The sequence below is a fragment of the Dendronephthya gigantea genome, unplaced genomic scaffold (genome assembly GCF_004324835.1).
Source record: "Dendronephthya gigantea isolate DGI-Jeju-01 unplaced genomic scaffold, DenGig_1.0 000013F, whole genome shotgun sequence".
Classification (NCBI taxonomy): domain Eukaryota; kingdom Metazoa; phylum Cnidaria; class Anthozoa; order Malacalcyonacea; family Nephtheidae; genus Dendronephthya; species Dendronephthya gigantea.
In genome coordinates, this window is record NW_021163023.1 from 1,512,064 (window position 1) to 1,526,398 (window position 14,335).

The following is a 14,335-nucleotide window of genomic DNA, read 5'->3' on the forward strand; positions in this document are numbered from 1 at the left end:
TGCAAGATATGTCAATGATATACAGTATATCTATGACATAGAGATCACAATGTGTTTAGAATATCCAGGGAAATTTCAGGCACGAGAGAATCATTCCTGTGAAGCACAGACATTGCTATTGTTAGAGTAATATTAGTTATGGTAAAATGACATGAAGTATCAGGACGTAGAGGCGCGAAATAGCAGAGAACTGATAAAACTGGCTTGAGAACAGAGCGAACGTAGAAATGTAGAATATAGACATGTAAGGCATTAATCTATTGAAAAGATCACATTAAATATATTCTTTATACTTAACTCTTTATAACACTATGTTAGGCTGGTTTGTACTGACTCTGTCTAGTTCGGTATTATCCCCCTCTTAGGAAAAAAGCCCAATGAATATACAATATGAATTGTTTTGAGAAATGGTCTCAAAATACCACCTGTAGTTTGTACGTGGTGTTTGTTCTATGGAAGTGACTAAAGATACGATCTTTTTAGTTCGCTTGATCGTCGACAGCGGTGCTGGGACAATATTACGACCCGTTCGGTGTGAACGCCATTCGGTGTGAACGCGTTAACTGAGGGGGGGGGGTTGTCTGGGGGTATACCTCCTTGGGAGGAGGGGGCGCAATGACGTGGTGCCCCGCATTCTGAGTTTAGCGAGAAATTGTTTCGGATTAAAAACTTTTAACAAACTGCTGTTGCACCATATATTTTGCACCAGGGTGATTATCACTCCCCCCTGCCTTCTCTATGCTACTGGCGTTTGTAGATAATAGTTTCTTTCTGTAAAAACGGAACTTTTCTATGAAAATCGTATTTACTAATAAATCAAGACTGTAATATTTATATTCTACCTGAACCAACAACACGTTGTGTAAAAAGGTCTTTATAACAAGAATATTTTAAGTGTAAAAAATTTAGAATGCGCAACGGGAGCTAAATTCAATTTATGGATGAGAACTACAGCGCATTCTGCTAAACTATTGTCACGCTGATTGACATTGGATTGAGAATCACCTGGATAAAACAACCTCGCAAATTTTTAAAATACCTTAAACAATATTCAACATGTTATCGATTTTGACGAAAGGATGAGAAAGTGTCGCGAATACACGGCGACTTCCGAAACTGTAAATGATGCTACAATCAAAGTTGCTACCGACGTTCTACGAAATACAAATCTCTATAATGTCACTACATACTATTGGTTCTGTCGCACTCCATTTTTGTTGTTCCAACTTTTCCCTTCAAAGATTAATCGGGTCAAACAAACTTCGTAGTTTGCGGTGGTATTGCCCGCTGTGTTTCTTGTGGTGATTGATAATAAGTAAAGGATCCCTCAGTCCTTCGTGAGCGTAAGGTCTATCATCAATCTTGTGATTAATCAGCCACGACACAAACCTACGAGCTTCGCGGTCACCAAGTTTCTCCAAATTGACAGGATTATCCTCTAAAATGTTTTTCATTCGATCTAATGCAGATCCAAAAGGATGCTCACCTTTGCTTAACACGTAAAAAGCAATCATACCCGCGACATGGACATCTGATTTCTTTTTAAAACGACCTTTTTCTTTTTTAACTATTGCCTTAATTACTTCCGGTGGCATCCATCCACGAGTACCTTTAGCATCTGTTTCAACTGTCGTTTCATCGTCTTTTAGAACGCGGCTTATCCCAAAATCTGCCAATTTCATGCGGCCTTCGATATCAACCAGGACGTTTGATGGTTTTAGATCTCTGTGCAATATTCCTTTACCATGAAGAAATTCAAGTCCTGATAGAATTTCCCTAATCATTCGTGGACTTTGCCTTTGTAAATGTTCAATACTACATGCATGAACAAGTTCCCTCAAGGTTTCTTCGCAAAGATCAACAATAAGATACATGAAGGTATTGTCACGGTGAAAATGTCGATATTTCACTATAAATGGAGAGTTTTTTTCAATAAGACTCATGATTTCCTTTTCGTTTTCAACTGTTTCATCCTCACTTTGCACCAAAATTCTCTTAACAGCAACTTCATTTCCATCCTTCATGAGACCAACATAGACACAAGAAAAACCACCAGCACCAATTTTGAATTTATTGTCTGCGACAAAAGCCTGCATCGGTGTTTCAGTCTATGGGGAGAAAATTATAATTAAAAAAACAATAGATTTTCTGTTAGGAGAAGAAAGAAGCAAGAAAAAGCATTCGAGTGTTTAAATAAACGAAGGCAATAAATCTGTAACAGCTTTTTTACATCACACGAGCCTGGTTAAACAGGGACGAATCCAAATGTGCGTTGTCGTGCTACCACGTCGTGGATCGTAAACTTCCATTAACCTTGGTTACTGCCTAAGCTCAATGAAACAACTTCATATATGTTTAAAAAATACTTACCTCTGCTAACTGGTTGCAATTCATTGTTTTCAACATCTGAATCTTCTCACGATGATTTATGGATCTTTTGAGGATAGTTGTAATTTCATCATGACCAAGGTGAATACTCCATTCAAGAAGACTCATTTGTCTTCCTTCAACAAGAAATGTTCCAGCTCTCCACACAGCGATGTTCTTTTCCAACAGAAGATTGACCAAAGCAACTGAATTTTTCTCAACAGCTATGTTCAGGATGTTAATGCCAAGAGTATGAACGCTGATTTTACTTTTAACAGTTATGTCAGCGCCTTGTTCAACAAGACATTTTACTATTTCTAGCCTACCTTCAGTAACAGCAGTGTGCAGCACTGTCGATCCGTCAGTATCTTTTCCATTTACATCAGCTCCATTTTGAACAAGATATTTTACCATTTCTAGCTTACCTTTAATAACAGCATAGCGCAGCACTGTCCATCCGTCAGCATTCTTTCCATTTACATCAGCGCCATGTTCAACAAGATATTTCACTTTTTCTTGTGTACCTTTGGTAACAGCAGTGTGCAGCACTGTCCATCCACGAGTATCCGTACAATTTACATTAGCGCCATTTTTAACAAGATATTTAACTATTTCTAGGCTTCTTCCAGTAACAGCTTTGTGCAGCACTGTCAACCCCTTTGTTTTCTGGCGATTTACATCAGCGCCATGCTCAACAAGATATTTTACCATTTCTAGCGTACCTTTAGTAACAGCAGTGTGCAGCACTGTCCACCCGTTAGTTTTCTTTCCATTTACATCGGCGCGTTTTTCAACAAGGTATTTTACTATTTCCAGCTTACCTCTAGTAACGGCAGCGTGCAGCACTGTCCACCCGTTAGTCATCTTACCATTTACATCAGCGCCGTTTTCAATAAGATATTTCACCATTTCTAGGGTACCTTCCGTAACGGCAGAGTGCAGCACTGTCCACCGGTTACTTTTTCCACTATTTACATCAGCCCTGTTTTCAACGAGATATTTTACCATTTCTAGCGAACCTTGAGTTACAGCAGAGTGCAGCACTGTCTCTCTGTAAATATCTTTGCCATTTACATCAGCGCCTTTTTCGACAAGATATTTGACCATTTCTAGTCTACTTTCACTTACAGCAGAGTGCAGCACTGTCTTTCCGTAAATATCTTTGCCATTTACATCAGCACCCTTTTCAACAAAATATTTGACCATTTCTAGTCTATTTTCACTAACAGCAGCGTACAGCACTGTCTCCCCGTTAATTTTCTTCCTGTTTACATCAGCGCCGTTTTCAACAAGATATTTTACCATTTCTAGTGTACCTTTAGTAACAGCATCGTGAAGCACTGTCCATCCGTATGTACTCTTATAATTTACATCAGCGCCGTTTTCAACAAGACATTTGACCATTTCTAGCGTACCTTTAGAAACAGCATAGTTGAGCGCTGTCCACCCTAATTTATCCTTGTCATTTACATCAGCGCCACATTGTTCAACAAAATATTTGACAATGTCTATTTCACCAACATCAACAGCATGATGTAAAGCAGTTTTGCCCAACTCATCTTTACAACTTAAGTCAGCACCACAATATTTAACCAAAAACTTCACAATTGCTAATGATGGAGACTGCATTGGACTCTGAGAAGTTATTTCATCGTCTCGAAGATGTTTTGCACCATATTTGCAGACACTTGTACTTCCACTTGCTTCTTGCTTCTTATCAATTCCTATTATAAACGTTAAAATGTAAAAATGAGAAAATTTTATTTCGAGGAGGCCTCGCGTCGTTAAGAATTTACCTTTTTTTCTATCGTTTCTAAAATGAAAAAGAAGCTTAGCGGGTATCGTTCAGGCTTGTACCAAGGGCGAACTTTAAATAGGCACATTACAGGCTTTAACATAGATCAGTGGCTAAGCGGAGCAAGCGCGCGAGTAAGCACCCCTGGAAGTGAAAAATAAAAAGTGAAATACAATTATAACAGCCGAAAATTGCAAATGAATTGTATTGCGCGTTGCTTGACGTCTAATTCTTCTTATGCCCGAGTGATTTCTTTGGAAAGCGATGTTTAACAATACCATGTAAACATTGATTTATGAATGTTGACCCTATTTAAACCTTCCAACGACGGTTCTGTACAAATGCACGAGAAGACGGCAAAATTCTCTACCCACGATTGTTCATATTTCACCATTTTTATTCATTTCATAAGAGAAAAAAATCCGAGCAAACGCGTTCAACGACTTAGAACGAAATCAAAGTGTCAGACACAACACGAATAGATTTTCGTCCCTGACTTCAGGTCTGACTTTTCAGTTTTCACCTTCATTTCTAGCCTGGTCCGGGTTTTTAAGGACCGTTTTTCTTTGCACGTCAAAAACGGTCAGACCAGTTCTTTTGTATTTTACTACAGTCCGCGATTACTTGTGCTTTAAGACCCTTAAATGAAAGATATTGTTATTTGTAATTCCCTGCAATGCTCCAACTTTAAAGTTCTGTTCACACAATCCAATCTCGTCGGATCCAATTCACTTCTGATGGATGTTTTATAGTTTGTTGACTTGCAATGTATATATGGGCAGGGAAACAAATAAAACCAATGAACTGCTTTATCAATAACGGACTACATTCCATACATCACAAGTGAATTGGTTCCCCCAAAATGGAATCATGTGAAACTTTACATCAACAAAATACCCCGATTTGAGGTAACCCCTCTGAGGTTGACATGAACACTTCTTAACTCACTGATGTAGAATTCTTGTAGTTAGTTTAGCAATTTAATAATGTGACACACATGCAATGCCATGCACAAATATGCGACTCAACCATAACATAATTTCTAGTCGCTTCTGAGTTCTGCAGTGCTGAAGCAAATTACTGTGATTATAATCTACTTACCCACCTTCCGAATCAGTTCAATGGTTTATGTTCTACATCATAATAAAGAGCGTCGATACAGCTTCGAGATTGAAACGAATAATTTAGATCAAAATTTTGTCATCTTCGTTTTCGGCAAATCAAACCTAATCTTAGATCAAAATCAGATGTTGTCGACAGTGGTCTTTGTTATTCAAACAACCTCATGCTGTGATGTTGAAGACGACCTGCCGAGAACGGATTTCCCCCGCATTGCAAACGATAAACGAAACTAGTTCTCAGGCTTTTTGGAATGAAAATCTGGCAATATTTATCTTCAACGTTTAGAAGTTTGCATGCACATTCACATTTTTGACACAAATACAAAGAATAACAAATCTTGCAACAATCATTGCAAGATATGACTTTGTAGCAATGCGTCTTTGACACTATTCATGTCAAGTTAAAGGTTTGATGACTGTGTGTATCGTATATATTATTAGAATAGAACCTTCCTTATAACTGTCTCTTTCTCAAGATCGTCACAAACAGTTTTCTAATATCTGTGACCTACCTCTTTCAGTTAGAATGAATGTAGTTCAAAGATTTGGTACAGTCCGTAATGTGAGCAATATCCTGTGCTGTGTCAGAATATTTATACGCCTCTAAAAGTGCCATCCTGAAACCATTCTACCTGAATTTCAACCCTGTTGCCGCGGACGATTTTGATTGTGCAGCGGAAATATTTGATTTTTTTCAAACGATGCACTTCGTTTCAATCTTACTTTCTTGTTCAATATTATAAGATATTTCTAAACACGAACTTAAAAAATACAAAAAACATGTAGCTGCCTCTGAATCTGTACAATAAATGGCACTCCAAACAATCAAAATCCCAAACAATACATTCTTGCTTTGAAACAAAATGTGTCTCAGATATTCACATAAATTCTCTCTTTAATTTCCTCGTTATAGAAACGAGATAATGGTTACGTCGAGTCATGAAGTCGAGACTGGAATCCTAGATTGAAAGCTTCATGCAAAAGGTTGAAGATATTCATGAAAGAACAAGGTAATGTCGGAACTTCTTCTTCTTTTCGTCTGTCTTACAAGTGATAATAGCGAGGTTCAGATTTGACTACCACTACGACTACCACAGTTATTGTGGAAATATAAACCAATCAAATGGGATAGGTCTTTCAGACTAACCAATCACGAGCTTAATAGATTAGCGAGAGGTGGCGGTAGTGGTAGTCAAATCTGAACCTCGCTAGTTTGCGTCGTGAGACCGGTAGAACTGACCAACAGTTTAATAATTGCAAGATATGTCAGGAATATGTCTATTACCTAAATGACTGTTTGGACAGAATATCTTCAGAAATTTTGGACATGAAAATTATTCCTTTATAGTATAGATCTTGCTATGCTAGGCTGGTTTGTCTCTGCATGTGCAAGATATATCAATGATATACAGTATCTATGACATAGAGATCACTATGTGTTTAGAATATCCACGAAAATTTCAGACACGAGAAAATGATTACTATATAGTACAAACCTTGCTATGCTAGGCTGGTTTCTACTGACTTTGTCTGGTTTGGTATTTACCCCCTCAGAGGAAAAAAGATGAATATACAATATGAATTGTTCTGAGAAATGGACTCCAAATACCACCTGTAGTTTGTACGTGGTGTTTGTCCTTTGGAATTGTTATCATCACTTCTGTGTTCTCATATAATCTTGACTTAACTGCGGTCGCGAAGCGCGCTTGCAAAATCCTAAATTATATTTCGAACACAGAAGTTTCAATATAACAATGCTAGTTTAAAGCAAACAGGGAAGCAGGAACTACCAAAGTCATTACGAAACTACGCAGTTAATAGAGAGAGAACGGACCTAGCATACACGTCGTTGAACGTAGGCCGATAATAAAACCGTGTAACGGTGAAAGTTCCTGACCAATTCGCCATTTTTATGAATTTCTCAAGAGGGACTCCTCCAAACCTAGCTTTGGATGAAGACGCAGCCCTTGTAGAATGCCCCTTGAATATGTTCGTGTCAATGCCAGCGCCTTGTAAAACAGCTTTAATCCATCGGGCAATCGAGCACGACTTGAAAGGACCATGGAGTCAGTTATTGCGCAAAAGGTGTGAGGAAATATTTTGATACTTGTGTGACGTCACAAGTATCAAAATATGCATAAGTTAGCAAATGCGACACATTTCAAGATGGCGGGCGAAGCGCAATATTTGGGTGCAAACAAATGTTATTTTCTGCGGATGTAAATGCCTACAGATTAAACTTTTACTATTTTTTAATAATTTATATGACAAGCTTTATCTTAAGATTGAAAAAAAAATACATTGCCCTTCTTCTTTAAACGAAATCGAAGTGTCAGACGCATATATATTATATATATATATATATATATATATATATATATATATAATAATAATATATATAATTATATATATATATATTTATATATCAGTCAATCTTGACTACAAGACTGACTTCTCTCGTTCATCTCTAGCAAGGTTTTAGCTCTTATGCATTCTTTTGCTTGTGCATGGAATGCGGTCGAATAATGACGACATGCTTTGAATATAAACGAAAGTACGAAACATAAGAATTTTTATCACTAAGCACGCCAAGACATCGGCTGGGCTAAACGTAAACCTTACACTATATAGTAAGTCTGACACCTATGCTCTTAAATATTCCAACGAATTTATTATTCTTGTAGAGAAATGTACTTCTCGTGTGCGGTTGGCATACGCCAGAAGTTAACTAGATTATTTAGATTCACCAAAACGGGATCGTGTGAAGTTTTGAACACACCTTTACTTGAACTAAATACTTCTACTTCAAATCCAAAATAGGCCTCTGAGGTTAACATTGAAGGCTGCTTAACTCGCTGATATAAAACTTTTGTAGTGCGGCAATCACACAGGAATGTGGTACACATTCGCACAAATGCTACTCGTCTCGATCATAATAACATGATTTCTAGTCGCTTCTGAGTTCTGCAGTCAGTGCAGTGTAATGTGATTATAACGCACTTACCCACGTACCTTCAGTGGTTTATGTTCTGCATCATAATAATTATAAATAGCGTCGATACAGCTTCGAGAAGGAAACAATCCAAATCTTTATCGGTAAATCAATATTAAGCAATGCTAATCTTCAGGTGTCGTCAGTGTTTGTTATCAAACATCACATGCTAAGTTAAACGAAACTAGTTCTCAGGCTGGTTTGTCTCTGCATGTCTCTCTGGCACTGCTCGTGTGCGTCCAGCAAGGGTTTGTAAGATATGTCAATGATATACACTATACAGTATCTATGACATAGAGATCACTATATGTGTCTAGATTATCCAGGGAAATTTCAGCCACGAGAGAACTATTCCTGTATAGTACAGACCTTGCTAGTTCGGTATTTACCCTCTCTGAGAAAAAAAACCCAATGAGAATATACAATGTGAATTGTTTTGAGAAATGGGCTCAAAATACCACCTGTAGTTTGTACGTGGTGTTTGTCTTATGGAAGTGAATAAAGATACGACCTTTTTAGTTCGCATGATCGTCAACAGCGGCGCTGGGACAATATTACGACCCGTTCGGTGTGAATGCCATTCGACGTGAAGGCGATAACTGAGGGGGCGGTTGTCTGGGGGTATGCCTCTTTGGGAGGAGAGGGCGCAATGACGTGGTGCCCCGCATCCTGAGTTTAGCGAGAAATTGTTTCGGATTAAAAACTTTTAACAGCATTTTAAAATCATTTAGTTGTACCATATCTTTTGCTTCGTGCCCCAGGGTGATTTTCACACCCCCCTGCATTCTCTATTCTACTGGACTGATGTTTGTAGATAATAGTTTTTTTCTTTGAAAACGGCACTTTTTCTATGAAAATCGTATTTATTAATAAATCAAGAGTATAATATTTGGATTGCACCTGAACCAACCACATCTTGTGTAAAAAGCTCTTTATCCCTTCCGTTTCACCTACAAACTCTATAGGAGGTGCCGGCGGTTTCCGAGACTGGTGAGCTCTGTTTTCTGGGCAAATTAAAGGCATGCAACTGCAATGAACAATGATGACACTTTTTGGATAAAATAATGGCAATGTTCCAGAGCACATGCCGATTTAATTGAACTAAAAGTAACAAATTATAGCTAATTGTTACAATGTTCGTATTTTAGTACAGCACAGAAAAGGTGGGGTGATGAAAAACGCCCACACCAGCATAATTACACAGAAATTATCGTAGCTCACAACCTAGAGAAAGGGAGGGAGGGTCGGGTGAAAACTTCCGAAATTGCTTCGACGAAATCAAATATAAAATGACCTTGAACCTTTCGGATCGCTTTATATAGGTATGCTGACTGTGCACGTGAAACATGCTCCATGCACGTGAGGGGAATATTACTTAACTGTAGCAAAATGCAAGTAGCCTTGAACTTTCTAATTCCGCTAGAAATAAATCAGGAGAGCACGTTCTCCGAAACGTAACAAAGTTTCCCTGTGCTCAAATCTATAGATACGCCAGTTTACAAACGAGTTTCCCTCCATTGCTCTACGCGTGTGCTACCCTTTATAGCTAACTGGAGCTAATTTCAATTTATTAATATGAACTACAGCGCATTCTGCTAAATTATTGTCACGCTGATTGACATGGGATTCAGAATCACCTGGATAAAACAACCTCACAAATTATTAAACCACCTTAAACATGCAGTATTCAACGTGTTATTGATTTTTGACGAAAGGATTCGGAAATTGTCGCGAAATACACGGCGACTTCCGAAGCTGTAAATGATGCTACCGACCATCAAAGTTCCTACCGACGTTCTACGAAATACAAATCCACGGCGGTCGCGTTAAGCGTTGCTGCTCTACAATGTCACCAGATACTACTAGTTCTGTCGCACTCGAATTTTTGTCGTTCTTCATGGACAAAGTTGGGCTAAGAAGAATTCGTCATTTCAAACAAACGTCGTGGTTGGTTGTCTAATTGTTCGCTGTTTCGTTGTGGTGTTGCAAAATAAAAAATCTCTCAATGCTTCGTGAGCGTAAGGTCTATCATCAATCTTGTGATTAATCAGCCACGACACAAACCTACGAGCTTCGCGATCACCAAGTTTCTCCAGATTGACAGGATTATCCTCTGAAATATTTTTCATTCGATCTAATTCAGATCCAAAAGGATGTTCACCTTTGGTCAACACGTAAAAAGCAATCATACCCGCGACATGGATATCTGATTTTCTTTTGAAACGACCCTTTTCTTTCTTAACTATTGCCTCAATTACTTCCGGTGGCATCCATCCGCGAGTACCTTTTGCATCAGTTGCAACTGTCGTTTCTTCTTCATTTAGAACGCGGCTTATTCCAAAGTCTGCCAATTTCATGCGACCTTCGATATCAACCAGGACGTTTGATGGTTTTAGATCTCTGTGCAATATTCCTTTACCATGAAGAAATTCAAGTCCTGATAGAATTTCCCTAATCAATCGTGGACCTTGCTCTTGTAGATGTTCAATACTGCATGCATGAACAAGTTCCCTCAAGGTTTCTTCGCAAAGATCAACAATAAGATACATGAAGGTATCGTCACGGTGAAAATGTCGATATTTCACTATGAATGGAGACTTTGTTTCAATGAGATTCATGATTTCCTTTTCGTTTTCACCTGTTTCATCCTCATTTTGTACCAAAATTCTCTTAACAGCAACTTCACTTCCATCCTTCATGAGACCAACAAAGACACAAGAAAAACCACCATCGCCAATTTTGAATTGATTCTTTGCGACAAAAGCCTGCATCGGTGTTTCAGTCTGTGGAGAGAAAATTATACTAAAAAAGCCGATACGTTTTCTGTGGTGAGAAGAAATAAGTAAAAGAGCATTTGAGTGTTTAAATGAATGAAGGCAATAAATAAGCAAACGTCAGCTACTGAATCAATATTCGCACAATACGATCCTGGCTAAACGTTGACGAAACCCAATTGTGTAGTTGCCGTTGTGCAGCGAGTTCAAGTTCGTTACAACTACCGTGTCGTAGATCGTAAACTCATTATTTACCTTGGTTACTGCCTAAACTCACTGAAACAACTTCATATATGATTAAAAAATATTTACCTTTTCTAACATGTTAGAATTCATTGTTTTCAACATCTGAATCTTCTCACGATGATTTACAGACCTTTTGAGGATAGTTGTAATTTCATCATGATCAAGGTGGATACTCCATTCAAGAAGACTCGTTTGTCTTCCTTCAACAAAAAATGTTCCAACTCTCCACACGGCGAGGTTCTTTTCCAACAGAAGATTGACCAAAACAACTGAATTTTTCATAACTGCCATCTTCAGGATGTCAATGCCAACAGTATGAACGCTGATTTTACTTTTCAGAGTTACGTCAGCGCCATGTTCAACGAGATATTTTACTATTCCTAGCGTACCTTCAGTAACAGCACTGTGCAGTACTGTCCATCCGTTAGTATCCTTGCCATTTACACCAGCGCCATGTTCAACAAGATATTTTACTATTTCTAACTTACCTTTAGTAACAGCAGAGTGCAGCACTGTCAACCCGCGAATATCCTTTCCATTTACATTAGCGCCATGTTCAACAAGATATTTTACTACTTCTAACGTACCTTTAGTAACAGCAGAGTGCAGCACTGTCCGTCCGTAAATACCCTTTCCATTTATATCAGCGCCATGGTCAACAAGATATTTTACTATTTCTAGCGTACCATCAGTAACAGCATAGTGAAGCACTGTCCATCCGTTTGTATCCTTGCCATTTACATCAGCTCCATGTTCAACAAGATTTTTCACTATTTCTAGCGTACCTTTAGTAACAGCATCGTGAAGCACTGTCCATCCGTATTTATTCTTTCCATTTACATCAGCGCCATGTTCAACAAGATATTTTACTATCTCTAACGTACCATTAGTAACAGCAGAGCGCAGCACTGTCCATTCGTAAGTATCCTTGCCATTTATATCAGCGCCATTGTCAACAAGATATTTTACTATTTCTAACGTACCTTTTATAGTAACAGCAGAGTGCAGCACTGTCAATCCGCCAGTATCCTTGTCATTTACATCAGCGCCATGTTCAACAAGACATTTTACTATTTCCAGCGAACCTTCAGTAACAGCATTGTTCAGCGCTGTCCACCCTTTATTATCCTTGTCATTTACATCAGCGCCACATTGTTCAACAAAATATTTGACAACGTCTGTTTCACCAACATCAACAGCATGATGTAACACAGTTTTTCCTGACTCATCTTTACAACTTAAGTCAGCACCGCAATATTTAACTAAAAACTTCACAATTGCTAATGATGGAGACTTCATTGGACTCTGAGAAGTTATTTCATCGTATCGCTAAGAATGTAAAAATGAGACAATTAAATTTCGAGTGGTTCTCGCGCCGTTGATAATTTATTTTTTTATCGTTCCTAAAGTGAAAAATAAGCCCAATGTGTATCGTTGGGATTAGTCATGGTTTCAACGAAATTTTATTTTTAATAAAAAATGCCATACATAGCAAAATTTGATCTAGTTTTTATATAAGCTATCAGCTTTAAAATGAGAATGTTTCTGACAACCTGACGCGAGCTCTGTGACAAATATTTATTAAATATTTCAGGCTCGTACCCAGGGCGAACTTTAAATAGGCACACTACAGTCTTTAACATAGATCAGTGGTTAAACTGAAGAAGTGAACGGGGAAGCTCCACTGGAAGTAAAAATAAAAAGTGCAATACAATTAAAGGCAATGAATTGTGCATAGGCAGTAAATATGAAGATTGCAAATGAATTGTGTTGCGTGTTGCTTGACGTCTAATTCTTCTTATGCCCGAGTGATTTCTTTGGAAAGCGATGTTTAACAGTACCATATAAACATTGATTTATGAATCAACACCTTATTTAAGCCTTGTAACGACTGCTCTGTACAAATACATGAGAAGACGACAATGTTCTTTCCCCGAGATTGCTCGTATTTCGCACTTTTTATTCGTCAAGAGGAAAAATGTAAACAGACACGTTCATTGGCTTAGAACGTAATCAAATTTTCAGACACATGACGAATAGATTTTCGTCCCTTTTTACATTCGTTTCTAGCAAGGTTTGGGTCTTTAAGGACCGGTTCTCTTTGCACGTTCAAAACGGTCAGACCAGTTCTTTTGTATTTTACACAACTCCACGATTACTTGTGTTTTAAGAACCCCGGCATTAAATGAAATATATTGTACTTTATAATTCACTGCAATGCTGGAACTTTAAAGCTCTGTTTACACGATCCAATCTCGTCGGATCCAATTAACTTCTGATGGATGTTTTATAGTTTGTTGACTTGCAATGTACATATACGGGCAGAGAATCAACTAAAACCAATGTACTGCTTTATCAATAACAGACTACATTCCATACATCACAAGTGAATTTGTTCCACCAAAATGAAATCGTGTAATCCTTTACCTCAACAAAATACCACCATTTGATGTAACCCCTCTGAGGTTGACATGAACACTTCTTAACTTACTGATGTAGAATTCTTGTAGCTAGTTTGGCAATTTAATAATGCGACACAATGCATTGCACAAATATGCGATTCAACCATAACATAATTTCTAGTCGCTTCTGATTTCTGCAGTGCTGAAGCAAATTACTGTGATTATAATCTACTTACCCACCTTCAATCAGTTCAATGGTTTATGTTCTACATCATAATAAAGAGCGTCGTACTGCGTGAGAATGAAACGAATAATTTAGATCAAAATTTTGTCATCTTCGTTTTCGGCAAATCAAACCTAATCTTTGATCAAAATCAGATGTTGTCGACAGTGGTCTTTGTTATTCAAACAACCTCATGCTGTAATGTTGAAGATGACCTGCCGGTGAGAACGGATTTCCCCCGCATTGCAAGCGATAAACGAAACTAGTTCTCAGGCTTTTTGAAGTGAAAATCTTTGAAGTTTGCTTTCACAAAAATGAACAGATACAAAAAATATGCAGCTATACTTCAGAGCCTCTACAATAGACGACCCTCAAACAATCAAAATCCCAAACAATACATTCTTGCTTTGAAACA

At 38.0% G+C, this 14,335-nt stretch overlaps 3 protein-coding genes across 3 annotated transcripts; all 3 read right to left on the reverse strand.

Moving 5' to 3' along the window:
- Positions 1 to 847: 847 nt before the first annotated feature.
- On the reverse strand, positions 848 to 5,371 carry LOC114519404 (putative ankyrin repeat protein RF_0381). The gene is made up of 4 exons (XM_028539529.1): positions 5,264 to 5,371; positions 3,145 to 4,091; positions 2,371 to 3,057; positions 848 to 2,108 (listed from the first exon to the last, which is right to left on the reverse strand). The coding sequence occupies exons 2-4, from the start codon at positions 3,994 to 3,996 to the stop codon at positions 1,236 to 1,238; spliced, it is 2,412 nt and encodes an 803-aa protein (XP_028395330.1). The 5' UTR covers positions 3,997 to 4,091; positions 5,264 to 5,371; the 3' UTR covers positions 848 to 1,235.
- A 4,046-nt stretch (positions 5,372 to 9,417) lies between these two features.
- Positions 9,418 to 11,684, reverse strand: LOC114519512 (serine/threonine-protein kinase 24-like). Its single transcript, XM_028539656.1, has 2 exons — positions 11,362 to 11,684; positions 9,418 to 11,058 (listed from the first exon to the last, which is right to left on the reverse strand). Exons 1-2 carry the CDS (start codon positions 11,584 to 11,586, stop codon positions 10,207 to 10,209), a joined length of 1,077 nt encoding a protein of 358 aa, XP_028395457.1. The 5' UTR covers positions 11,587 to 11,684; the 3' UTR covers positions 9,418 to 10,206.
- A 35-nt stretch (positions 11,685 to 11,719) lies between these two features.
- LOC114519405 (putative ankyrin repeat protein RF_0381) lies at positions 11,720 to 13,993 on the reverse strand. Its single transcript, XM_028539530.1, has 3 exons — positions 13,934 to 13,993; positions 11,883 to 12,624; positions 11,720 to 11,727 (listed from the first exon to the last, which is right to left on the reverse strand). Exons 2-3 carry the CDS (start codon positions 12,592 to 12,594, stop codon positions 11,720 to 11,722), a joined length of 720 nt encoding a protein of 239 aa, XP_028395331.1. The 5' UTR covers positions 12,595 to 12,624; positions 13,934 to 13,993.
- Positions 13,994 to 14,335: the final 342 nt, after the last annotated feature.

Bases quoted from the DNA above. Each gene is read 5' to 3' on its own strand.
- LOC114519405 (XM_028539530.1), bottom strand. From the start codon at position 12,594: ATGAAGTCTCCATCATTAGCAATTGTGAAGTTTTTAGTTAAATATTGC.
- LOC114519404 (XM_028539529.1), bottom strand. From the start codon at position 3,996: ATGCAGTCTCCATCATTAGCAATTGTGAAGTTTTTGGTTAAATATTGT. The intron at 3,058-3,144 runs GTAAATGGAAAG...TATCTTGTTGAG, and splicing joins TTGTTGAAAAACGCGCCGAT to CATGGCGCTGATGTAAATCG. The intron at 2,109-2,370 runs GTAAGTATTTTT...TTCTCCCCATAG, and splicing joins ATTGCAACCAGTTAGCAGAG to ACTGAAACACCGATGCAGGC.
- LOC114519512 (XM_028539656.1), bottom strand. From the start codon at position 11,586: ATGGCAGTTATGAAAAATTCAGTTGTTTTGGTCAATCTTCTGTTGGAA. The intron at 11,059-11,361 runs GTAAATATTTTT...TTCTCTCCACAG, and splicing joins ATTCTAACATGTTAGAAAAG to ACTGAAACACCGATGCAGGC.